General features: G+C 42.6%; 1 protein-coding gene across 2 annotated transcripts in view; it reads right to left on the reverse strand.

Moving 5' to 3' along the window:
* The window catches only part of LOC139540100 (low-density lipoprotein receptor class A domain-containing protein 3-like), a 123,946-nt gene that overhangs the window by 49,004 nt on the left and 47,072 nt on the right, over nt 1-27,870 (reverse strand). For both annotated transcript variants that reach the window (XM_071343665.1, XM_071343664.1), the window contains exons 2-3: nt 20,515-20,661; nt 510-635 (exon numbers count right to left, since the gene is read on the reverse strand). In XM_071343665.1, the coding sequence (XP_071199766.1) occupies nt 510-635; nt 20,515-20,661 (273 nt within the window). The remainder of the gene's footprint in view (nt 1-509; nt 636-20,514; nt 20,662-27,870) is intronic.

Consider the following 27,870-nt stretch of genomic DNA (forward strand, 5'->3'; position numbering starts at 1 on the left):
TAGGCGGAATTATCTTGTGAGACGATTCCGACAATTACCCAATGGAGATGATGTGGTCGGCTCTGAGAGTGTGCCGCTCCCAGCACAGAGCACACGGAGGGATAACAGCTCCATTGAAATAGCTAGATTAGATGTGTAAGCCGCGTCAGCGTGGGGGCCTGCGGGCTAGGCATAGTGTTTTTGACGATGGAGAGTGATTGGTTCGTTAGAAGCTGCCCGGTTGAGATGGAGAGAGACAGGAACAGAGACACCACTCCCACCAATTCCTCTCCCAATCCTCCACTATAATATACTACAGCTGGCTCCCAAATGATCCCTATCTCTGTACTGTGTCTGCTAACAAGAGGGGAAATCGCACTGACTATAGGACCAGAAAACCAACCTGAGTGTGAATACAGTATGTGGCTAAATAGAGAGTGGTTTCCATGATAATTGTATATTAGGGTCATGATGAGGTTTGGTTGTAAGGGTTATTATGGGATGGGAAGTGGTTGCCGTGGGATACTCACTGCAGTTCTCCTCGTCGCTCCCGTCAGGACAGTCACTGAAGCCGTTACAGCGGAAGCGCCCGATGATACAGTGGATCCCGTTGGCACAGGCGAAAAATGTTGGAGCACACTTGGACTTTATCTTGGCTGTGGGGAGGAGATAGGGAGAGAGAGAGAGAGGGAGAAAAGGGTCTGTTATTTAGGATGATGGCAAAAATATCTATGGATGGATGATGCTGCAGTTTTAAGTGTGTCATAATATAATTGAGCTGTGGGGATAAGAGAAGTAGAGAGCGAGAGAGAGAGAGAGAGAGAGATAAGGAAGAAGAGAGAATGAGAAGGAAGCAAGGACAGCAGGAGAGAGATGGAGAGGAGAGGGAAAGAAGGAAGGAGAGAGATGAAGAGCAGGACAGGGAGAGAGCGGGAGAGAGAGGATGAGAATGGTAGGGAGAGAGGGATGTGTTATATGGGACATACCAGACAACCACTGTATATTACAGGATGTTGATGGAGTGTCATTCATGGCCTTAAAGGATCCTCTTATTGGCATTCTGGCAATGGTGCACTTTGAATACAGAACTGTTGTTCTGTCATACTAAAGGTCAGTGAATTAATCTGTTCTACTTATCCTGCAGCACTTCTTTGCACTTTCTCTATTGGCCTACTGCCCTCAACTTAAGAGCTACTGGTTGGAGACAGAATGGAAAGCAGTTAGGAAGGAGAGCAGGCAGAAAGCAGACAGAGACAAAAAGCAAACAGATAGTGGAGGGGACCCTTGGAATAGATCCAACACCAGTCAGTCTAAAGGAGGGTAGATGGAGAGAGGGCCAGAGGACAGATCTCAGTGGACAGCCAGGAGATTGACGAGCCTCCAGCCCCATCATTCAGCACCGTTTAACACCAGTAGCACCTAACTTCAGCTGCCTGCCTCAGACATATTGATCTCCCCTCTCTGGAGGAGGAAAACACAGTGCAGGAATTGCTACACCACAGACAAAGACTTGTGGGGAGAAGTCAGACCAGAAAGACCTTGGGTACTTGGTTACTGCTTTTCAATCCATTGCCGATAGTGGCATTCTAGGGCCATGATTGCCATTTTGAGAAGTGCATTGGATTTGCACATGGAGTCTGTCCCATAGTGTGACCCAAACCTGCCATGGCAAGATGAGTCCACCATCTGGGACATGCTACTGTGCAAATCAAAGAACCCCTGAGAGTGTTATCTAGATTAGAAATCCACTAACTGGAGAGAGAAAGCTGAAAACATGTCTAAGTCCATGTTTAATTCCCCCTGGAAAATGTATGCAACACAAAAGCTTAGTAACTCAGGCGCTTAAAGTATAGATCAAACTTTCTGTCTAAGTAATCCACCTCATACGAGAGCTACAAAGTAGGTTGCATAGCTAGCAGCCAGTTGAGCAACCACTGCCAGTAACCAGTTAGCCACCAGTATGTGGGCACAGACACTGCATACATAACAGGCGGCTCTAGTAAAACCCAGCATTTGAAAGCAAGGCCTCAAACCCCCTGAAGGCGGTGTAGTGAGTGGGTACACAGTACATCTCTCAGCCAGCCAACAGCCAAACATCTCCCTGTGTTTTCCCCACTCTTAATAACAAAGAGAATCGGCCTGTCCATGGCTTGGCACAGCAATTTTTCATATGCTAGGGGCTCACATTTCTCCCCCTACAATCTATTGTGGTAGGCCGATTTATGAGCTCTTTCAAGCTGTGTCGATAATGTGTGGTAGAGGGAGGGGTACGCAGAGCACCCGCATATTCTCCTCTCCTGGCTGAGGAGTGGGTGTGTGTGTTTGTGTGTGTGCGTACAATCTGGGAAGCCTTTGTTTACTGCCACAGAGGAGGCCCTGAGCGCTTAAAGCCCATTTTGCATGGGTGGTATATCACATTCATTAAACAAACGCTGGGGAGAAAAAAGACATGGCTCCGAGCTGTAGCACAACATAAAAGCAAGGATCTAAACAGGCTGTGTAGGTGTACATTAAAGCTAATTTGTCCGCAAACAATGAAGAAAACTCAAAGGTTGTTGTTTTTTCTTCATATTTTCTCTCACTCTGATGTAGAAAAGAATAAAAACAGGTTCCCATCTATTACATATCATGTCTTGTTTGTATTTCTTTTGGCCTCCTAAGAAAGTGAGAATTCAAGCTGAGAATGATTTGTGGGTATGAGGTGGCTACATGGATCTGAAGTATCAATCTGCCTCTTGTCTGCTCCTTTCCTTTATCATCTACTCAGACCATAGAGAGGGGTCAAGGAAAGGAAGCCATTTAACACCATTGAGATGCACCCCTGTGGAGGTGGGTAGTAACCGCATGCTATAGCGTGGTATGAAACAACTTCTAATTGAGGAACCACTGTATCACATCCGGTTGGGGTCGCCTCGTCCTTCACAGGTAGAACAGAGTGCAGCTCTCTGGACATAACAAACAATCAAAGTTGATTGGAGAAGCCATTTTGGAGTAAAATAAAGGAAGTGAAGAGGGCAGAGACTTAACAAAATAAAACTCAGACCCTGTTAGTACATTTTCCTTGTTTCTCTTTGTTTTTGTTGCATGGAATTGTTGGCTCTCCACCTCTCTAAATTGAAGAACTTCCATGTTGCTGTTTTTTCCTCTCAGAGCATTGCTCTTCAAGCTCTCCCTCTCCCCCTACCTCTTTCCCTCTCCCACCCCTCCTGTGACTCTTTCCCTCTTAGTTGAACTTCTTTCATTCTGGGCCAAGTTTTTTTCCTTTTTCTCTGTGCCTAAATAGAAGTTGTTTACAAAAATCAGCCCCAGTTTTTTTTCTGTGTTGAATGGCTTCCAAAGTTAGTGGCAGTGTTCAGCTCAGCAGAAAAAAATGAAAACGAATGGGCCTGCAGTCAGGCCGAATCGTCTAGAAAAGTCTATCACCAGCAGTAAAACACAACCTGATCTCACTGACACACACACTAACACATGGACGGAAGCACAAACAAGCGCAGAGGCATGCCCACGCACGCACGCACACTTCAGGGGTGAGTGCTTTTCCTTTCAAATCTCTCCTAAACCTTATCCAAGAGAGCATTCTTAATTGCAAATTTGTTTGCCATAAAACTTCCAAGCATGCAAGCAGCAAATAACATATTTTTTCATTGCTTTAATTAAATACTAAGGTTTTCCCTTTTCATGCAGACATTTGCAGCCAAACGAAGGCCATTGCTGCATAGTACACATACTGTTGAACCTTTGAGTAGCTGGTGATTCATCTGAGTCCCTTTATAGACGGACAGAATGAAAAGCAGCGCATATTAAAACACATTATCGTTTCTTTAAATCAAATCAAATGTTATTTGTCACATGCTTCGTAAACAACAAGTGCAGACAAACAGTGAAACGTTTACTTACAGGCCCTTCCCAACAATGCAGATATATATATATATATTTTAATAATAGAAAAATAATAAACATGAGGAATAAATACACAATGAGTTACGAATCGTTGGCTATGTACACAGAGTACCAGTACCAAGTCGATGTGCAGGGGTACTTGGGGTAGATAGGTAATTGAGGTAGATATGTACATATAGGTAGGGATAAAGTGACTAGGCAACAGGATAGATAATAAACAGTAGCACCAGTGTATGTGAGGAGTCAAAAAAATTGTGCAAAAAGGGTCAATGCAGATAGTCCGGGTAGCTATTGGTTAACTATTTAACAGTCTTATGGCTTGGGGGTTGTTCAAGGTCCTCTTGGTCCCACACTTGGTACATCGGTACCGCTTGCCATGCGGTAGCAGAGAGAACAGTCTGTGACTTGGGTGCCTGAAGTCTTTGACAATTCTCAGGGCCTTCCTCTTACGACGCCTGGTATAGAGGTCCTGGATGGCAGAGAGCTCAGCCCCAGGGATGTACTGGGCCGTACATACTACCCTCTGTAGAGCCTTGCGGTCGGATGCCAAGCAGTTGCAATACCAAGCAGTGATGCAGCCAGTCAAGATGCTCTCAATGGTGCAGCTGTAGAACCTTTTAAGGATCTGAGGGCCAATGCCAAATCTTTTCAACCTCCTTAGCGGGAAGAGGTGTTGTCGTGCCTTTTTCACAACTGTATTGGTGGGTGTGGACCATAATAATTCCTTAATGATGTGGACACCAAAGAACTTGAAGCTCTTGACCCGCTCAACCTCAGCTCCGTCATTGTGGATGGGGGCATGCTCGGCCCTCCGTTTCCTGAAGTCCATGATCAGCTCCATTGTCTTGCTGTTGTTGAGGGAGAGGTTGTTGTCCTGGCACCACACTGCCAGGTCACAGACCACCTCCCTATAGCCTGCGCATCGTCGTCGGTAAGAGAGGCCGAGGAGTTGAAAGGACATTATCTGACCTTGCCTGTGCGTTTGTGAGGGAAGGAAAATCGATGGGTAATGGAGTCTGGGTGAAAGAAAGGAGGGCAGCCAGAGACTGAGGCAGTCTGCTAGGAGGCTGGAAGATCAAACTAATCAATCTGGCCCCTTCAGGGTCCTGGCCCAGTCTGGCGCCGTACAATACAATAACCTTCTGAGGGAGAACAACCTACAGTAGGTTGGCCCTAAAGAGCCGCCTTCAGCCTTGCTTTCTCTTGGCCCTGAACCTTTAATGGAACTTTATGATCACGCCAGGCCAACAACGTTCAAGCGATGTTACCGATGTGCAAAAGAGGAGCAGTGAGTGACTCCCATATGCTGTACGTATTTACAATAATTGAAAATAACAACATTTCAATCAGCCGACATCATAAACCATCAAGTCATTATGAGCAAATGTTTTCCTAGTTGGTGATGCCACAGGACCAGCAACCTTCTGTCAAGACAAGTGTGTGCAATATCAACTATGAAAACATAATTTCCAACGCATCTGCATTTAGAAAGCTGGCTTTTTTAACGGATGGTAAGACAGAGAGCGATACAGACAGGCTACTTGGTGTAGAGAATGAGCGTTGTTTAGTGCAGCGATAGATCTCCCCAATAAAGACTCTGTTGCAATATTCATCAGAGGGGCTCATATCTTCTAATAGCCTTGTTTCAAGTCAGTGCATCCGACAATGTGTTGCTCTACAACGGCACATTAGCATTTCTTTTTCTTTTGTGGATTTCAGGGAAGCCGCTTTGCTGGAGCGCAACTGTCTGAGGGGCAGGGAGGGAGTTCAATCTGAAGTAGAAAGAGACAGAGAGAGAGAGGAGAGAGAGGAGAAAGAGAGGGGAGAGAGGAGAAAGAGAGAGGAAGAAAGAGAGCGAGGCCTTAATCAATATTTCATCCTGGTCTGTGGTATTAATTGCAGAAGCTCATTGATCAGTCATCCATTAAGCGTCTGGGCTGCACCAGACCTATTCTACATCCCTCTGCATCTACTCTGCACTCCTCTCCTCCTTTCCCCATCCTTCTACTGCCCCCTCCTCTTCTTCTCCGCTCCTCTACTATCTTTCTCTATCCCCTCCCCTTCCTCCTCTTCTCCATTTTTTGTCTTTCCCCTCTTTTCTTTTCCTCCCCTCCTTACTTCTCTCAGTTCTGATGTATTTTTTATTATCAATGTGTTTAATAAAAAAAGGTGTTCCTTTAATGTTGAAATAGATGGTCTCTTCTCCTCTGTGGTGTGTGAGGAGTGTGTCTGAGACAGCGCTGTAACAACAGATATAAAACCACACACACTCCCTCTGTAAGCCCCACAATCCTCTCTGGCCTCTCCTCCATGATACAGACTTTCCATAAGCTCCACACTCCCAATGGCCCAGGGAGGACATGGAGGGACAAGGGAGAGATGGAGTGAAAGAGAGAGAGAGAAAGCGAGAGAAAGAAACACATGTTGCATGCTCGTTTCACAGACACACACAAGCTCAGAGACATTGTGGTGGAGCTGAAAGGATCCTGGCCAAACAGCCAGTAGGAGATGGATTCCTACACAGAGAGGGCAAGGCTTTCTGGGATTTACTCATTTTCATCCCCTTACTTTTTCTGCCTATATTCCCATCTCCCCCTTTTTCTCTCTCTGTCCTTTGTCCATGCCATCACCACCTCTCTCTCTCTCCTTCTCTTAGCATCTTCCCTCTCTCCCACCTCTCTTCCCCTCTCTCCCTGCTTCAATAAGGCTGGTGGTTAATCTCCACTAAGAGGGCATGGACCAGTAAGCCCCGTTAGCGCTCCTCTCCATACATAGAACACATTTACATGCATGTACAGTATGTATGTATGTATGTATGTATGTATGTATGTATGTATGTATGTATGTATGTATGTATGTATGTATGTATGTATGTATGTATGTATGTATGTATGTATGTATGTATGTATGTATGTATGTAGGTGCAAACTACCAAACTGAGACACGCACACAATCTATTTTCCACCCTTAGGAGCTAGAAGCAGATCTGCCATATCTGTCGGCGCCATCTGTAAGCAATAAGCACACAAAACACTGCATTTCAGGAGTTCTGTACTAGACGTGTTCATTTGGGACACAGATGTAATGTGAAAAATGCTTCATTTGTAAAGGGGATTGACCTTGCATTGGCTTTGCAACACAGTAACCAAATAACCTACATGTGTAATGTAATGTAATAATGTATTTCAAGGTTATGTTTAATTTCTCTGTCTTGAGGAGATATACAAGGACATGGAGATATTAGGCTTTTTTTCTCTGAGTGCTGTAGATGTTGAATGCTTTTTCAAAGCGAGCGGCCGTATTAACATGGCTCTGGCTGACCTCTTTGCTGGAGCGCAATTGTCTGAGGGCAGGGAGGGAGGTCAGTCTGAAGTAGAAAGAGAGAAAGAGAGAGAGAGAGCGAGAGAGATAGAGAGGGGGAGAGGCAAAGAGAGAGAGAAGCACACTCAGTTCTATCAGGAAGAATGTATGCTGGCAGAGAGAAAGAGAAAGCAGAGAGAAAGCAGGAAATACAAGCCAGGTTTGTATCTCCCTGGGCCAAACTTTCAACTGGTTGTCATGGGGATACGATGCAGGAAGGAAGATAGCAAAAGCTACTGGGGCATCGAGATAGCAGCATATTTCCTTGGATATGATCAAGGTGCGTGTGTGTGTGTAACCATGTGTGAAGAAAATAAGTGTGAGCTATTATTGTGTATGAGGTGAGTGTACAAGTACATAGCTGGATATGTTTACTTGTGAGTTTGTGTGCTTGTGTGTTTATATTTGTTAGTGCATGCGTGTGTGTGTGTTTATACACTGTCTGAGTTGCATATGCACATGGGTCTCAGTGTGTACAAACAAGTCATTTGCATGTCCAGATCAGCCCGTCAGCCAGCACTCCAGTCCGTTCCCCCTTGGCTACATCATTTCTAAAAACAAATTCTCATTAATGAGTCATGGGGGATATCTGATTGAATATGACCTTTACTTTCAGCTCTGCACGAAAAACCCAATTTGTGTGAAGGCCGCCCACATCAGGGCTAACCACTGGCTAAGTAGCCTTGTCTTCTGGGGGGTTAAGAAACCAGAGTAATGATTCTCATCCACCAGACAGAGGCAGAGCAGGGAGCTAAAAGGACAATGATACTGTACTGCATGGACTGGTACAACCTTCTGGTACAATACAGCTGCCATGGCATCACTCACATGGGTGCTACATGTTACTAGTTGAGGTGAGTCCTTAACTTCCTACCTTTAGTATGTAAAGCACTTTGAGCACCTGGGAAATAGGCTATACCCAGACAAAGTAGGTATTCTTATTCAGGACACAGAGGTAGGGCAGCTAGCTAGCTAAAGGCTAATCGAATAACAGGGCAGTCCAGGCTTCATTCAGCCAGACTGCAAATTGACTGTAAGAAGCCTTAACAGATATATGAAAATCTGGATACCGCCCAACCCTAATAGAGAGATATACACGGAATGTACAAAACATTAGGAACACCTTCCTAATATTGATTTGCACACCCTTTTGCCCTCAGAACATCCTCAATTCGTTGAGGCATGGACTCTACAAGGTGTCCAAAGAATCCGCAGGGAATGCTGGATGTCCTTTTGGTGGTTAATCATTGAGACATGGATTGTGCGTGTGCCAGTCAGAGGGTGAATGGGCAAGCCAAAATATTTAAGTGCTTTTGAGCAGGGTATGGTAGTACGTGCCAGGCGCATCAGTATGAGTGTGTCAAGAACTGCAACGCTACTAGGTTTTTCACGCTCAACAGTTTCCCATGTGTATCAAGAATGATTCACCACCCAAAGGACATCCAGCATTCCCTGTGGATGCTTTGGACACCTTGTAGAGTCCATGCCTCGACGAATTGAGGATGTTCTGAGGGCAAAAGGGTGTGCAAATCAATATTAGGAAGGTGTTCCTAATGTTTTGTACATTCAGTGTATATCTCTCTATTAGGGTTGGGCGGTATCCAGATTTTCATATCGTCATACCGTCCTTCTCTGTTATTTATGTTATTACCGACTTAGTACACAAAAAAGCGCCAAAAAAGCCCATCCGGCGTCTATTGCCAGAATGCTAACTAAATTAGCACAAGTAATAGCAGCTCAAATAAGCAAAGAGAAACAACAGTCCATCATTACTTTAAGACATGATGGTCAGTCAATGCGGAACATTTCAAGAACTTTAAAAGTTTCTTCAACTGCAGTCGCAAAAACCATCAAGCTCTATGATGAAACTTGCTATCATGAGGACCGCCACAGAAAAGGAAGACCCAGAGGTACCTCTGCTGCAGAGGATAAGTTAATTACCGTTATCAGCCTCAGAAATGGCAGCCCAAATAAATGCTTCACAGAGTTCAAGTAACAGACACATCTCAAAATAAACTGTTCAGAGGAGACTGCGTGAATCAGGCCTTCATTGTCGAATTGCAACAAAGAAACCACTACTAAAAGACACAAATAATAAGAAGAGACTACCTTGGGCCAAGAAACACAAGCAATTGACATTAGACCGGTGGAAATCTGTTTTTGGTTCCAACCACCGTGTTATTGTGAGATGCAGAGTAGGTGAACGGATGATCTCTGCATGTGTGGTTCCCACCGTGAAGCATGGAGGAAGAGGTGTGATGGTTTGGGGGTGCTTTGCTGGTGACACTGTCAGTGATTTATTTAGAATTCAAGGCACACTTAACCAGCATGGCTACCACACCCTTCTGCAGCGATACGCCTTCCCATCTGGTTTGCGCTTAGTGGGACTATCATTTGTTTTTCAACAGGAGAATGACTTTTTCACTGTAGGCTCATTTACTTGTGTGGCTGCCAGCCAAATAGCGTTGCACATCTTTTGTCATCTGATGAAAATGAAGCTATTTTCTGCCGAATGTGTTGCTTTAATGTATTTTCTGTGAAGGAAAACTTCTATTGAAGCACAAAAACACTCTTGACTTTCAATTTAAAACACGACACCTGTCAATACACAGCTGGACTCACCTGCTCCTGCCTTCTACCGTTGTGCTATTTACAAACAAACACGTGACTGGCTCAACTGTTCTGGGGAACTACGGTAAGCTTCATCATGTAAAATAATGTGACAGGTGAAATGAAGAACGCGATCTGCTTTATCTCCTAACGTATTAAACAAGTAGACTGCAGGTGTTTGCATAATAAGTAGCTACAAATACGAAAATAGAGTAAAAAACGTCAGCATTGGTGATATTGAAAAACAATCCTGTGGCTATTTCCAAATACCCCGGTATACGGTATATACGTTATACCACCCAAACGTACTCTCTATTATGCATGGAAATACTTTGGAACGGATTAAAATCACTTGGAGCTGATATGCTGGTGTTTTTACAGTCTTTTTTACATTTTCTAATAATAACATTTACATGTTTTTTTTGCTCAGAATACTTGGAGGGGCCAAATAAAAAGCCAGTTGGGGAACCCTGCCCTACAGAGAATCATAGATATGGCCTCACAACTAGAGATATGAAACATGAGGTGGCAAACATCCTCTCTATCAAACTAGCAGCAGCTCATATCGCAGGTGACACATATTTCCTGTTGCTGCTGCTGCGTTGGCAGAAAGGAAGCAAGGTTAACACTAATGGTAGTCATAGTGATAAGGGTTGCCGTGCATACAGATAAGCACGGAAGAACCGAGACAAGCAAAAATGGAAAGCATGTGTAGTACTGGTATGGAGGTGGATAGACAGTGCTTCCAACCTACATGTTGAGTGAAGGCACAGCTCTAAACGACAGGTTTGTACTAAAAAACTAAACATTTGTTGAATTCCCAATGTGTTATCACTATGCTTACTACCATCTAATAGAACAACCAAATTCCAATTGGAAAACAATGTTTGATTTTTGGTGTAGTTGTCATTAAAATGGGCTATCACTGCACTTTCAACCATTTAATGGACAACAAAGTTAAAATGGGAATACAATGTCAGATATTTTGTATTTATACAACAACGTCATGTCTTTTCACTGTGCTTCATAAAGATGTTTTATTGTCACATGCACCAGATAGGTGCAGTGAAATGTTTTGTTTTATAGGGTAAGTCATAGTAGTAAGGAACCTCCTGGAGCAAATTAAGATTAAGTGCCTTGCTCAAGAGCAAATCGACAGATTTTTCACAATGTCGGCTCGAGTATTTAAACAGCATCCAATTTGTTTACAAATGTATAATTGACATGTTGGATTCACGTCTCCATCTCAAACAAACATCTAAGTTAAAGAATAGAACTAAATCTAATCAAACTTTAATTGCACTTTAAACAACATTTTATTTGATTTAGTCTTATTCTTGAACCCTGGGTTAAATTGAAAGAGCTGTTAAGGACTTCGCAAATGCTACATAGACCTAAATAGCATTGTTGTAGTCGAGTCACTAAACCTCAAGTCCAAGTCGAGTCCAAAGTCTCCAGTGCTCTGAGTCGAGTCACAGTATACAGTCTACCGCTGTCGGCGTACCTGGAAGAGGGCTTAGTCCGCTCTTCTCAAGACCACCTCCAGGTATCGTCGAACAGGCAGATCGACACCGGACCCCGGCTCCCTGCTATCATCTTGGGCAGAGGGTATGGCTGTCTAATCGGGTTCTGCCCCACCGGGTAGAGTCCCGTAAACTTTCCCCCCATTTTATCGACCCTTTCCCAAGATCCCTAGCACCTCTGATGTTCATCTTCTGTTGCCCAGCACCCTCTGTATACATCCCATGTTTCATGTATCAAGGATTAAACCTCTGTCTCACAGCCTTCGTCTACTCTTTGTTACTTCGAACTGTCTGCACCTGTGTCTTATCCTGAGGTCTGATAAAAATAGTGTTAACATAATTTTTGAATGACTACCTCATTTCTGTACCCTACACATACAATTATCTGTAAGGTCCCTCAGTCGAGCAGTGAATTTCCAACACAGATTCAACCAAAGAGCACGGAGGTTTTCCAATGCCTCGCAAAGAAGGACACCTATTGGTAGATGGGTAAAAATAAAATAAAGCATACATTGAATATCCCTTGAGCGAAGTTATGAGTTTGAGTGAAGTTATAATTTCACTTTGGATGGTGTATCAAAACATCCCTACATCACTACAAAGATACAGACGTCCTTCCTAACTCAGTTGCTGGAGAGGAATTAAACCGCTTAAGGATTTGACCATGAGGGCAATGGTGACTTTAAAACAGTTACAGAGTTTAATAACTGTCATAGAAGCAGACTGGGGATGGATAGACAACATTGAAGTTCCTCTACAATACTAACCTAAATGACAGAGTGAAAAGAAGGAAGCCTGTTCAAAATACATATATCCCAAAACCTGCATCCTGTTTGCAATAAGGCACTAAAGTAAATTGCAAAGAAATTAACTCTATGTCCTGAATACAAAGCGTTCTGTTTGGGGAAAATCCACTCTTCATATATTCAAGCATGGTGGTGGCTGCATCATGTTACGGATATGCTTATCATTGGCAAGGACTAGGGAGTTTTATTGGATAAAAATAAATGGAATAGAGCTAAGCACAGGCAAAATCCTAGAGGAAAACCTGGTTCAGTCTGCTTTCCATGAGACACTGGGAGAGAAATTCACCTTTGAGCAGGACTATAACCTAAAACACAAGATCAACTATATACTGGAGTAGCTTACCAAGATGACATGAAATGTTCCTGAGTGGCCTAGTTACAGTTTTGACTTAAATTGTCTTGGAAATCTATGGCAAGACTTTAAAATAGCTGTCTAGAAAATATCAACAACCAACTTGACAAAGCTTAAAGAATTTTTAAAAGAATAATGTGCAAATATTTTACAATCAATGTGTGCAAATCTATTAGAGACTTACCCAGAAAGACTCACATGTATTTACTCAGGGGTGATTGACTCAGGCGTGTGAATACTTATGTAAATGAGATATTTCTGTAATTCATTTTCAATAAATTTGCAAAAATTTTGGAAAACATGTTTTCACTTTGTCATTATGGGGTATCATGTGTAGATGGGTGAGAGAGAACATTTAATTGAATCAATTTTGAATTCAGGCTAGAACACAACAAACTGTAGAATAAGTCAAGGGGAATGAATACTTTCTGAAGACACTGTATAGTGAAAGCAGGTGCTTCCACACAGGTGTGGTTCCTGAGTTAATTAAGCAATTAACATCCCATCATGCTTAGAGTCATGTATAAAAATGCTTGTCAGGATGTTATTTTGGCTATCATGGCTATGCCCCGATAGGATGGCAATGCCAACATCCACAGGGCACGAGTGGTCACTGAATAATTTGATGAGCATGAAAACGGTGTGTGTGTGTGTGTGCGCACATGATGGCGCCGGAGGGTAGGGCTGCCATATTATCGGCTCTTAACCAATCATGCTATTTTGTTTGTTTTTTCATGTTGTTCGTAACTTGTTTTGTACATAATGTTGCTGCTACCGTCTCTTATGACCGAAAAGAGCTACTGGAAATCAGAACTGGGATTATACACCTGAAATTTGATGAGGAGTCCTTCGTCAATGAGTCAGACGCGAGGGATATACTGCAGACACCCGACCAGGCCCCAATCCCTGTGATTCACTGGAGAAGGAAACTGAGATTGAGGCCAAAGATCAGGGTGCCTTGCGAGGATCAGGCGACGAGTGGCTAATCCGCACCTCAGTTCCGTTCTGCTAGCTAACTTTCAATCGCTGGAAAATAAATGGGACGAACTGAAGGCCGAGCACATATATCCGGTGACGGGATGATATGACAACAGCCAGTGAAAGTGCAGGGCGCCAAATTCAAAACAACAGAAATCTCATAATTAAAATTCCTCAGACATACATGTTTCTTATACCATTTTAAAGGTAGTCTTGTTGTTAATCCCACCAAAGTGTCCGATTTCAAATATGCTTTTCAGCGAAAGCACTACAAACGATTATGTTAGGTCACACCAAACCACAAGAACAAGAACATACAGCTGGCGTGTTATACACTCTATTAGCAAGACAGAACAGCAGCCTCTGGAAACACACGGGGCGGGGGCCTATGCATTTATGTAAACAACAGCTGGTGCACGATATCTAAGGAAGTCTCAAAGTTTTGCTCGCCTGAGGTAGAGTATCTCATGATAAGCTGTGGACCTCAATGTCTACCTAGAGAGTTTTCATCTGTATTTTTCGTAGCTGTCTACATACCACCACAGAGTGAGGTTGGCACTCAATGAGCTGTATTCCGCCATAAGCAAACAGGAAAACGCTCATCCAGAGGCGGCGCTCCTAGTGGCCGGTGACTTTAATGCAGGGAAACTTAAATCAGTTTTACCGAATGTCTATCAGCATGTTAAATGTGCAACCAGAGGGAAGAAAATGCAAGACCACCTTTACTGCACACACAGAGACGCTTACAAAGCTCTCCCTCGTACTCCATTTGGCAAATCTGACCATAACTCTATCCTCCTGATTCCTGCTTACAAGTAAATATTTAAGCAGGAAGCACCAGTGACTAGATCAATAAAAAAAGTGGTCAGATGAAGCAGATGCTAAGATAGAGGACTGTTTAGCTAGCACAGACTGGAATATGTTCTGTGATTCTTCAGACATTGCGGAGTACACCACATCAGTCACTGGCTTAATCAATAAGTGCATCGAGGACGTCGTCCCCACAGTGACTGTACGTACATACCCCAACCAGAAGCCATGGATTACAGGCAACATCCGCACTGAGCTAAAGGGTAGAGCTGCCGCTTCAAGGAGCAGGACTCTAACCTGGAAGCTTATAAGAAATCCCGCTGTGCCCTCCGACGAACCATCAAACAGCCAAAGCGTCAATACAGGGCTAAGATCGAATTGCACTACACTCTCTCGGACATTCGTCAGATGTGGCAGGGCTTGCAAACTTTTACAGACAACAAAGGGAAGCACAGCCGAGAGCTGCCCAGTGACACAAGCCTACCAGACGAGCTGGGCCAGACGGATTACCAGAACGTATACTCCGAGCATGCGCTGACCAACTGGCAAGTGTCTTCACTGACATTGACAACCTCTCCCTGTCTGAGTCTGTAATACCAACATGTTTGAAGCAGACCACCACAGTCCTTATTAAAGGTCGACCGATTATGATTTTTCAACGCTGATACCGATTATTGGAGGACCAAAAAAAGCCGATACCGATTAATCTGCCGATTTTTTTAATTTATTTGTAACAATGACAATTACAACAATACTGAATGAACACTTATTTTAACTTAATATAATACATCAATAAAATCAATTTAGCCTCAAATAAATAATGAAACATGTTCAATTTGGTTTAAATAATGCAAAAACAAAGTGTTGGAGAAGAAAGTAGAAGTGCAATATGTGCCATGTAAGAAAGCTAACGTTTAAGTTCCTTGCTCAGAACATGAGAACATATGAAAGCTGGTGGTTCATGAGTCTTCAATATTCCCAGGTAAGAAGTTTTAGGTTGTAGTTATTATAGGAATTATAGGACTATTTCTCTCTATACGATTTGTATTTCATATACCTTTGACTATTGGATGTTCTTATAGGCACTTTAGTATTGCCAGTGTAACAGTATAGCTTCCGTCCCTCTCCTCGCTCTTACCTGGGCTCGAACCAGGAACACATCGATAACAGCCACCCTTGAAGCAGCGTTACCCATGCAGAGCAAGGGGAATAACTACTCCAAGTCTCAGAGCGAGTGACGTTTGAAACGCTATTAGCGCGCACCCCGCTAACTAGCTAGCCATTTCAAATCGGTTACATCAGCCTAATCTCGGGAGTTGATGGGCTTGAAGTCATAAACAGTGCAATACTTGAAGCACAGCAAAGAGCTGCTGGCAAAACGCACGAAAGTGCTGTTTGAATGAATGCTTACAAGCCTGCTGGTGCCTACCATCGCTCAGTCAGACTGCTCTATCAAATCATGGACTTAATTATAACATAATAACACACAGAAATACGAGCCTTAGGTCATTAATATGGTAGAATCCGGAAACTATAATCTCGAAAACAAGACGTTTATTCTTTCAGTGAAATACGGAACCTTTCCGTATTTTATCTAACGGGTGGCATCCATAAGTCTAAATATTCCTGTTACATTGCACAACCTTCAATGTTATGTTATAATTACGTAAAATTCGGGCAAATTAGTTCACAATGAGCCAGGCGGCCCAAACTGTTCCATATACCCTGACTCTGCGTGCAATGAACGCAAGAGAAGTGACACAATTTCACCTGGTTAATATTGCCTGCTAACCTGGATTTCTTTTAGCTAAATATGCAGGTTTAAAAATATATACTTCTGTGTATTGATTTTAAGAAAGGTATTGATGTTTATGGTTAGGTACACGTTGGAGCAACAACAGTCCTTTTTCGCGAATGCGCACTGCATCGATTATATGCAACGCAGGACACGCTAGATAAACTAGTGATATCATCAACCATGTGTAGTTATAACCAGTGATTATGATTGTAAAAAAAAAAATGTTTAATGCTAGCTAGCAACTTACCTTGGCTTCTTACTGCATTCGCGTAACAGGCGGGCTCCTTGTGAGGCAGGTGGTTAGAGCGTTGGACTAGTTAACCGTAAGGTTGCAAGATTGAATCCCTGAGCTGACAAGGTAAAAATCTGTCGTTCTGCCCCTGAACAAGGCAGTTAACCCACCATTCCTAGGCCGTCATTGAAAATAAGAATGTGTTCTTAACTGACTTGCCTAGTTAAATAAAGATGTAAAAAAATTCAAAAATAATAATCGGCATCCAAATTTACCGATTACCGATCCTCAACACGTGGGCCCTTCAGGGGTGCGTGCTCAGTCCCCTCCTGTACTCCCTGTTCACTCATGACTGCACGGCCAGGCATAACTCCAACACCATCATTAAGTTTGCTAATGACACAACAGAGGTAGGCCTGATCACCGACAAAGATGAGACAGCCTATAGGGAGGAGGTCAGAGACCTGACCATGTCTCATCGCTGTAGTGGAGCAGTTCCTTGGCGTCCACATCACCAACAAACTAACATGGTCCAAGCACACCAAGACAGTCGTGAAGAGGGCACGACAAAATCTATTCCTCCTCAGGAGACTGAAAAGATTTGGCATGGGTCCTCAGATCCTCAAAAGGTTTTACAGCTGCACCATCGAGAGCATCCTGACGGGTTGCATCACTGCCTGGTATGGCAACTGCTTCTACAGAGGGTAGTGCGTACGGCCCAGTACATCACCGATGCCAAGCTTCCTGCCATCCAGGACCTCTATACCAGGCGGTATCAAAGACTCCAGCCACCCTAGTCATAGACTGTTCTCTCTGCTACCGCACGGCAAGTGGTACCAGAGCACCAAGTCTAGGTCCAAGAGGCTTCTAAACAGCTTCTACCCCCAAGCCATAAGACTCCTGAACAGCTAATCAAATGGCTACCCAGACTATTTATCCCTCCTCCTACGCTGCAGCTACTCTCTGGTATCATCTATGAATAGCCACTTTAATAACCCTACCTGCATGTACATAATTACCTCAATTACATCGACACTGGTGCCACCCGCACATTGACACAGTACCGGTACACCCTGTATATAGCCCCGCTATTGTTATTTACTGCTGCTCTTTAATTGCTTGTTTTTCTTATCTTTAACACATTTCTTTTTTAGGTATTTTCTTAAAACTGCATTGTTAATTAAGGGCTTGTAAGTAAGCATTTCACTGTAAGGTCAACAACATTTGATTTGATGTGTGTGTGTGTGTGTGTGTGTCAAGGAGGAGACAGACAAAAACAACTAAATGCTCCGACAACGGAGTAGGGATATCTATAAGGTATTTTAATACCAATGCATCCACTCGGCTTGGGTGTCAATTAGAGTAACTTCATGCGAACCCATTCACATTGTTTCAGCATCAATTCAAATGATTTCATACGAAGGCGATCACTGCACGTTAGCATCAGTCCAATGGTGAGGTTAAAACTCTTGACAGAGCAGAGAGCTGTCTGAAGAACCAAGCCTAACCTAACCTGTCTGCTCTGCCAAGACCAGGAGGTAAAGTGATGGAAGTGAAGGGGATGGGTTAGATGGATTACAGAGACCTCAGGCTGAGAGAGGAGAGGAGGGAGGAGGAAAATTCTGTCCAAAAAAGTTCTACTGAAATGAACAAGAGTGAGTGAGAGAGAGAATGAAAGGGAGAGAAAGACAGAGAGAGAGACAGTGAGAGACAAAGAAAGAGAAAGAAAGAAAGAAAGAAAGAGAAAGAAAGAGAGAGAAAGAAAGAAAGAAAGAAAGAAAGAAAGAAAGAAAGAAAGAGAGAGAAAGAAAGAAAGACAGAAAGAAGAGTGAGAAAGAAAGAAAGAGAGAGAAAGAAAGAAAGAGAGAAAGATAGAGAAAGAAAGAGAGAGAAAGAAAGAAAGAGAGAAAGAAAAAGAAAGACAGACAAAGAGAGAGAGAGAGAGAGAAAGAGAGAAAGAGAGAGAGTCAAAGAAAGAGAGACAAAGAGAGAGAGAGAAAGAAAGAGAGACAAAGAAAGAGAGACAAAGAAAGAGAGACAAAGAAAGAGACAAAGAGAGAGACAAAGAGAGAGAGAGAAAGAGAGAGAAAGAAAGAGAGAGCAAGAAAGAAAGAGACAAAGAAAGAGAGACAAAGAAATAGAGACAAAGAAATAGAGACAAAGAGAGAGAGAGAAAGAGAGAGAGAGAAAGAAAGATAGAGAAAGAAAGAGAGAGAAAGAGAGAGAGAGAAAGAAAGAGACAAAGAGAGAGAGAAAGAAAGAGAGAAAGAGAGAGAAAGAAAGAGAGAGCAAGAAAGAAAGAGACAAAGAAAGAGAGACAAAGAAATAGAGACAAAGAAATAGAGACAAAGAGAGAGAGAGAAAGAGAGAGAGAGAAAGAAAGATAGAGAAAGAAAGAGAGAGAAAGAGAGAGAGAGAAAGAAAGAGACAAAGAGAGAGAAAGAAAGAGAGAAAGAAAGAGAGACAAAGAAAGAGAGAGAAAGAAAGAAAGAGAGAGAAAGAGACAAAGAAAGAGAAAGAAAGAAAGAAAGAAAGAAAGAGAGAGAGAGAGAGAGAGAGAGAGAGAGAGAGAGAGAGAGAGAGAGAGAGAGAGAGAGAGAAAGAGAGAGAGAGAGAGAGAGAACAACAATCCATGAACAACTCCAGTGTGACTTGTCATCTTGGGAATCAGGGTCCCGTTGGCAAAATGTGAGTTGTCTGGTGACTCCCTGAGCTGCCACAGCAAACAGAGAGAGTGTTGGCGAAGAAGGAGAGGACATGGGGAAGGACTGTGTGTGTGTGTGTGTGTGTGTGTGTGTGTGTGTGTGTGTGTGTGTGTGTGTGTGTGTGTGTGTGTGTGTGTGTGTGTGTGTGTGTGTGTGTGTGTGTGTGTGTGTGTGTGTGTGTGTGTGTGTGTGTGTGTGTGTGTGTGTGTGTGTGTGTGTGTGTGTGTGTGTGTGTGTGTGTGTGTGCATTGGGTTATGAGAGTTAGGAGGGTATGTAAACTGGGGCTGAGCCACATGTACATTTCCCAGAGGCGTCTTAAAGTCTCAGCAGAACCAGAAGGGAAGGGGGTGAGTAGATGTTTGGCAGGGACCTAACACCCGTCCCACCCAACATGAGGAGGCAACATGTTCCTTAATTGGAGAAAAAAAACATTAGGTGTGTGAAAGGTAGGGTAACAGTCATCAGAGGGGAATGAGGGGGAAAACCCACCTGGAGATGAAGAGAGGGGGCGAGAGAGAGCGAGCAACAGAGAGAGAGAAATTTGATACTTGTAGACATATTCACTTAAGAAGGGAGAATGAGACGGGGTGTGGTGGGGGTGTTGATGCACTTGAGATGGGAGTTCCCCTTAAAGGGGTAATCCGCAATTGCTACATCCATTATTGTACTTGTAAATTCACGATATGTACCCATTGATTCTTGAAGAATATAACTTAGAAATGCCTCAGGTGCTTAGTTAACTGTCTTACCCCATCAGAACCCAAAATATAAGGTTGTTTTACTCCAATGTTAGTGTACATTTACTTTGTTTACAAACACTGTATATAGGCCCGAAACATGACTAAAACTATCATTTGGATATCATGGATATCATGGACGGTCAGTTCTTGTCACTGTCTATGAATTTGAGATCCAGCCCCATCCCTCAGCTTTTTACCAAAACAGGGGTGGGGAAACGCTTTGTTATTGTTTCTACTGCTGATTGCCTCTTTAAATATGTCAGGAGCTCAAAGTTAATGCTTATCAACATTCCCATCTTTATGTGGAGAGGGGGGATAAAGAGGTGAGAGCGGAGATAGAGAGAGAGAGAGAGAGAGAGCGAGAGAGAGAGATAGCAGGATAGACGAAAGCTCAATAAAGATCAAAGCCAAGCAACACTAGTAGGATCATGACTTTACTGGATTAAATTACCGTGGTGTTACAGTAGCATTATAATGTGCTATTTCTACACAGAGGCGTAATCGTCCATTGCTTTGATGGTATTAAGTTTCCCCAAGTGCTAAACTGGGGCTATGGGTTTGGATAGGGGGATGGGGGTGAGGGGGGCTAGACAAGAAAGAAGGGGCGAAGCAAGAAGCGCAGGGCTAAACCTGGTCTCTGGTTCCCTTAAAATGCTTAGAGAGAGAGAGAGAATGAGAGAGAATTAGAAAGTGGAGATGGTGAAAGGGAGCTGTACTCACGGCAGCCTTTCTCGTCGCTCTTGTCGAAGCAGTCGGGCAGTCCGTCACACTGCCACCCGCCTGGGACACACTTCCCGTCCCCACACATGAAGTTCCCTGGGATGTTACACTCGGTGGTGAAGTTGTTCCCCGGAAGGAGCTGGCTCTCTGTGGGAGAGGAGGAGAGAGGGAGGAGGAAAGGAGAAAATGGAGGAGAGGGGTGGAGGGGAGAGGAGAGGAGGAGGACGAGGATGAGGAAGGAGGATGGGAAAGATGAGGAAAAGGAAGATGAGGAGGAAGAGGGAGATATTGTACAATCTGAGAACTTGAACGGTAGAAGGATATTGCATTCAAAAGATAATAATCTCACAGTCAAAAGGCAGGCTATTATTATCTCCAAATGGAAAATATTAAAGGCATTCCTATATCAGTATCCAGGCAGGTCATAAAAACAGAGGATAGCATCATGAATACCAATATGAAAGTATGAAAGGGTCATAATGGTGATAACAGTCAGTCTCTGAGTCAGTCTACTGCTGGCTAATATAAAGAAGGGCAGATAAGGACACACACATCAAGCACACACACACACACACACACACACACACACACACACACACACACACACACACACACACACACACACACACACACACACACACACACACACACACACACACACACACACACACACACACACACACACACACACACACACATTTTCCCTCTGATTTCCCTATCGCTAAATACGACAAAACGACAAATGATGCGTGCATCATTGCATAGTGAAGATTCCTTTCTAGATTCCTATGTAGACTATGACCCATTTGCCTTAGAAGGCAATATGGGTATGTATGGCATCAAGTACATTTGCAAAGCTCTTCCATTGTATGATCCATTGATCCACAAGCAGAGCAGCAGAGAAGCATAGTGGCCTGTGGGCAATTCCACAATAACGGTAACAGACACTCAGATTGCCAAACAGTATGCCAAACAAAAAACATTGATTTTAAAGTTTAACAAACCATACAGCTCTATGCACAATGACTACTTTTAACAATTTACACAGAACATAACACATTTACTGGAAGAACTGTGCAGATGCAAAGTTTGGTAACAGAATTACGGTAAAATCTCCCTCAGATTTTTGTGTCCACGCTTTCCAAAAACTCTGTTAGATCTCTGCTCCAAATTAAGAGTTAAAGATGTCTGCAGGAAGAATGGGGGTGAAGTGGATTTACACCCGGTGACGGAATTGCAGTAACAGAATTTCATCATGGGTCCCTGATCTGTGCTACAAAGAAATGCATAATTTTGGATATGAATGTCATTTTCTTTAAATAGGTACAGAAAGGTATAAATATGCAATATCCTTCTTTGCATATTTAGGTATTATTCTACACAGTAGCTATTCTTTTAATAAGATCTGCCCCCAAACAAGACCAAATTTGGTTGGTCCGGTCTGGGCCAAATCTAAACCAATCATAGACATCAACGTACAGCACAGTAGAGTACAATAGAGTACAGTACAGTAAAGTGTTGTACAGTACAGTAGAGTTCAGTACATTCTAGTGTACTCAACTCTAGTGTGCTCTACTGTGTAGTGTACTCTACTTTACCTTAATGTACTGTACTGAACTATACTCTACATTTATTTTATTTGGTAACGGAATTGAGTTTTAACCACTTAATAATTCATAAACAAAAATGCATAACAGTAAAAACACTAACTCATTGATAGGTCTACCTTTAAATCTTACTTCTGTGAACTTCCATTATCCTCCCTCCTCATGACGGAGAGAAATGAGAAAATATCTTAAAGATATGTGTTTTTTTGGTAATGGAATTTGAACTGAGAGAAGGCAGAAAAATTTATCCGAAACTAAATATAAGTGTTGATATTAGTTAGCATGGGTCTTTACTTCAATATTCTTATGTTTTCATACGTTTCTCATAAATTTTTAGACTTTTCTGGTAGATGTTTTCTAAGAACTCTTTTCTATCTCTCTGACCAGAAATCAAAGCCTTTGCTTATTCCTAATTTTTAGGATGGACAATTGTTGGAAAATGTACACACTACCGGTACAAAGTTTAAGAACAAACCTACTCATTCAAGTGTTTTCTTTATTTTTACAATTTTCTACATTGTAGAATAATAGTGAAGACATCAAAACTAGGAAATAACATATATGGAATCATGTAGAAACCAAAAAAGTGTTAAACAAATCAAAATATATTTTTTCAAATAGCCACCCTTTGCCCTGATGACAGCTTTGCACACTCTTGGCATTCTCTCAACCAGCTTTACCTGGAATGCTTTCCCAACATTAGTTAAGGAGTTCCCACATATGCAGAGCATTTGCTGGCAGATTTTCCTTCCTTCTGCAGTCCGACTCATCCCAAATCATCTCAATTGGGTTGAGGTCAAGGGGATTGTGGAGGCCAGGTCATCTGATGCAGCACTCCATCATATTCCATATAAGTTTTTTCATAGTTTTGATGTCTTCAGTATTATTATACAATGTAGAAAATAGTAAAAATAACAAAAAATCCTTGAGTAGATGTGAATGAGAAGGTGTTCTAAAACTATTGACCGGTAGTGTATAAGCACTGTACCTTAATTTCAAAGGAATATAGACTCTTAGCTTTCATTTGACAGCCATTTTAACATGATCCTAAGAATATCACATGTTGCTGCTCATGGGTCTTTTACATGGAAATGACCCTGTCTGATCTTTAATAAGTGGGATAGGGCTGAACTTGTTGATGCACTCCAGCAATAGACTAATGAGTTAGAATGTAAAACATGTGCTGCTGGGCTGGCTGGCTGGCTGGGCTCTGACACTGTGGTTGGGAAGGACACACTTAAGTGATAATGCCCGAGGAGCCGGTGTTTGGAGGATATACAGTTGAAGTCGGAAGTTTACATACACTTAGGTTGGAGTCATTAAAACTCGTTTTTCAACCACTCCACAAATGTCTTGTTAACAAACTAGAGTTTTGGCAAGTCGGTTAGGACATCTACTTTGTGCATGACACAAGTAAATTTTCCAACAATTGTTTACAGACAGCTTATTTAACTTATTTCAAATTATCACAATTCCAGCGGGTCAGAAGTTCACATACACTAAGTTGACTGGGCCTTTAAAAAGATTGGGAAATTCCAGAAAATTATGTCATGGCTTTAGAAGGTTCTGATAGGCTAATTGACATCATTTGAGTCAATTGGAGGTGTACGTGTGGATGTATTTCAAGGCCTACCTTCAAACTCTGTGTCTCTTTGCTTGACTTCATGGGAAAATCTTAAGAAATCAGCCAAGACCTCAGAAAGAAATTGTAGACATCCACAAATCTGGTTCATCCTTGGGAGCAATTTCCAAACACCTGAAGGTACCACATTCATCTGTACAAACAATAATACGCAAGTATAAACACCATGGGACCACGCAGCCGTCCTACCGCTCAGGAAGGAGACGCGTTCTGTCTCCTAGAGATGAACGTACTTTGGTTGCGAAAAGTGCAAATCAATCCCAGAACACCAAAGGACCTTGTGAAGACGCTGGAGGAAACAGGTACAAAAGTATCTATATCCACAGGAAAACGAGTCCTATATCGACATAACCTGACAAGCCGCTCAGCAAGGAAGAAGCCCCTGCTCCAAAACCTTCATAAAAAAGCCAGACTACGGTTTGCAACTGCACATGGGGACAAAGATCAAACTTATTGGAGAAATGTCCTCTGGTCTGATGAAACAAAAATAGAACTGTTTGGCCATCGTTAAGTTTGGAGTTAAAAGGGGGAGGCTTGCAAGCCAAATAACACCATCCCAACCGTGAAGCACGGGGGTAGCAGCATCATGTTGTGGGGGTGCTTTTCTGCAGAAGGGACTGGTGCTCTTCACAAAATACATGGCATCATGAGGATGGAAAATGATGTGGATATATTGAAGCAACATCTCAAGACATCAGTCAGGAAGTTAAAGCTTGGTCGCAAATGGGTCTTCCAAATGGGCAATGACCCCATGCATACTTCCAAAGTTGTGGCAAAATGGCTTAAGGACAACAAAGTAAAGGTATTGGAGTGGCCATCACAAAGCCCTGACCTCAATCCCAAATAGAAAATTTGTGGGCAGAACTCAAAAACTGTGTGCGAGCAAGGAGCCCTACAAACCTGACTCAGTTACACCAGCTCTGTCAGGAGGAATGGGCCAAAATTCACCCAACTTATTGTGGGAAGCTTGTGGAAGGCTACCCGAAATGTTTGACCCAAGTTAAACAAATTTGTTTTCTTTTTTTTCTCCCCTTTTCTCCCCAATTTTCGTGGTATCCAATCGCTAGTAATTACTATCTTGTCTCATCGCTACAACTCCCGTACGGGCTCGGGAGAGACGAAGGTCGAAAGCCATGCGTCCTCCGAAGCACAACCCAACCAAGCCGCACTGCTTCTTAACACAGCGCGCCTCCAACCCGGAAGCCAGCCACACCAATGTGTCGGAGGAGGAAACACTGTGCACCCGCCCCCCTCGGTTAGCGCGCACTGCGCCCGGCCCGCCACAGGAGTCGCTGGAGCGCGATGAGACAAGGATATCCCTACCGGCCAAACCCTCCCTAACCCGGACGACGCTATGCCAATTGTGCGTTGCCCCACGGACCTCCCGGTCGCGGCCGGCTGCGACAGAGCCTGGGCGCGAACCCAGAGACTCTGGTGGCGCAGCTAGCACTGCGATGCAGTGCTCTAGACCACTGCGCCACCCGGGAGGCCCCAAGTTAAACAATTTAAAGGCAATGCTACCAAATACTAATTGAGTGTATGTAAACTTCTGACCCACTGGGAATGTGATGAAAGAAATAAAAGCTGAAATAAATAATTCTCTACTATTATTCTGACATTTCACATTCTTAAAATAAAGTGGTGATCCTAACTGACCTAAAACATTAGGAAAAACTGAGTCTAAATGTATTTGGCTAAGGTGTATGTAAACCTCCGACTTCAACTGTATTGTCACGGATGTTGTTAGGCCCGTGCCAATATATCCTCCAAACACTGGCGTCGGGGGTATTATCACTTTTATACAACGGTTTACCAACATATTCAAATAATTATTTACATATTTTCATTAAAAACTTTATTTGGAGGAATGTATAAATACTTTTTCATCCTTCCACAAGATATAGTCCCGACACACATCTAGGGTTGCTACCCAAGCCAGCGGGTAGTTCATTCTATCGGTTTGGTTGCTAGAGACGCGACCCAGTCATTCAGCCTTTTGTTCTGTATCTATGGACGCGACCCAGTCATTCGTTCTAAATGTTCCATTGCCATAATGGCTGGCAACGTTCTTATCCTTTGCTTGCTTGTTAGCCAACTACAGCTAACTTACAGTCACGTCAAAAAGTGCAGCCAGAATAACAGCACAGTAGCTGCAATTGCATTTGTTTAAGGTGTTTCTAGTGACATTTATTTGGATACATCCATAACATTGAGCTAATGAGGCACGATTTCACCTGGCATAGAACATGTGCTCACTCGTCAGGACACTGTTGAAAGGAGCTAGCCAACAACACAGCTAACACAATCACTTCAAACTGAAGCTGGAAAGACTGCAAACAAGCTGCACTTCGTTTAATTTGACCTTTTTCAATTGACATTTCTTTGTATATATCCATAAAAATGATGCCAGCTGATTCATGATTTCGACTGGCTGAGAAACGCTGCCTGTCTTTCTCGTCCCAACTTCCGACATGTTCATTACTATGGGACAGCTGGAGATCGAATTTGAATACTGAAACAATTTTGCAAATGTCGGAGACAACCAGCAAGGTTTAAACAACTCTCCACTGTTGAAAACTAAATGTTAGTCTAAAGTAAATGTGTGATCATTTGTAGATGCTTTTTATAGAGGAGATAAAGTTTATAAATCGCTTGGCTGGGCTGATGAGACAGTGGATTGCGCAGTCAGATGGAACAGAGTAAATAGGCATTTTAACGTCATAGATTTAGCCGGTGGAAACTTGCGGCATAGACACCAGCTGGAATGCGGTTTAAACCAATCAACATTCAAGATTAGACCCACCCATAGTATAATAACAAACAACACTACTCTATAGTCATCCAAATTATAACTTAAGGACACCAAGGCACAGGATGTGTCCCAGATAGCACCCTATTCCCAATACTGTACAGTGCACTACTTTCGACCAGGGCCCAGAGGTCTCTGGTCAAAAGTAGTGTGCTAAATAGGGATAATTTGGGACGCATCCACAGTTTCACTCGGCAACCCAACCTGTACCAAACTAAGGGAGGAATACAAAGTTGTAAGAGTCCAATTTATAAATAGGCCTGTATTATAATCAGTGGTGTAAAGTACATAAGTACAAATACTTGAAAATACTACATAAGTAGTACTTAATATTTACATTTTTGAGAACTTTTACTTCAATTAATTTCTAATAATGTCATTTTTACACCATATATTTTCCGACACCCAAAAGTACTTGTTACATTTTGAAAGCTTAGCAGGACAGGAAAATGGTCTAATTCACACAATTATCAAGAAAACATCTCTGGTCATCCCTATTGCCTCTGATCTGGCAGACTCACTAAACACACATGCTTTGTTTGTAAATTATGTCTGAGTGTTGGAGTGTGCCCCTGGCTATTCGTTAGTACATTTTAAAAATAATTTAAAAAATGATGCCATCTGGTGTGCTTAATATAAGGCATTTGAAATGTTTAATACTTTTACTTTTGATACTAAGTATATTTTAGCAATTACATTTACTTTTGTTACTTAAGTATATTTAATGCAACATACTTATAGACTTTCACTCAAGTAATATTTTACTGGGTGACTTGCACTTTTACTTGAGCCATTATCTATTAAAGTATATTTACTTTTACTCAAGTATGACAATTGGGTACCTTTTCCACCACTGAATATAACTAAGGTTGACAAACTGGATTTAGTAAGAAGATTGTGAGCTGTGTTAGAAAGTTGCTGCCTGTAGTGACTATGCTTTTGTCGTTGTTATTGAGGTGCAACAGGCCCAGTATTTTAAACATGTTGTATTATTAATTAACTGGTAACAGAATCAAAATGTTTTCCTCTATTTTCATCAGCACACAGAAACAGTGAAAACATCAACCCACGTGTTCTGGAGGGCAGAACACACTGTTCGCACTTTGTTTCATTAGACTATATGTGAGTACATCATCAAACACACCTACACAGACACCCAGAAAACCTGCTAGGCAAGAACCTCGCTGTACACCTGTGTTTTTTCCCCTGACCATCTGATCCCAAAAATAACTCCTGGTCCAACAGAGCTAAAGAGTCCTGTCTACTTGTTATACATCTCTTCAGATCCAGCCACTCCC

This window comes from Salvelinus alpinus, chromosome 15, assembly GCF_045679555.1.
Source record: "Salvelinus alpinus chromosome 15, SLU_Salpinus.1, whole genome shotgun sequence".
Lineage (NCBI taxonomy): Eukaryota > Metazoa > Chordata > Actinopteri > Salmoniformes > Salmonidae > Salvelinus > Salvelinus alpinus.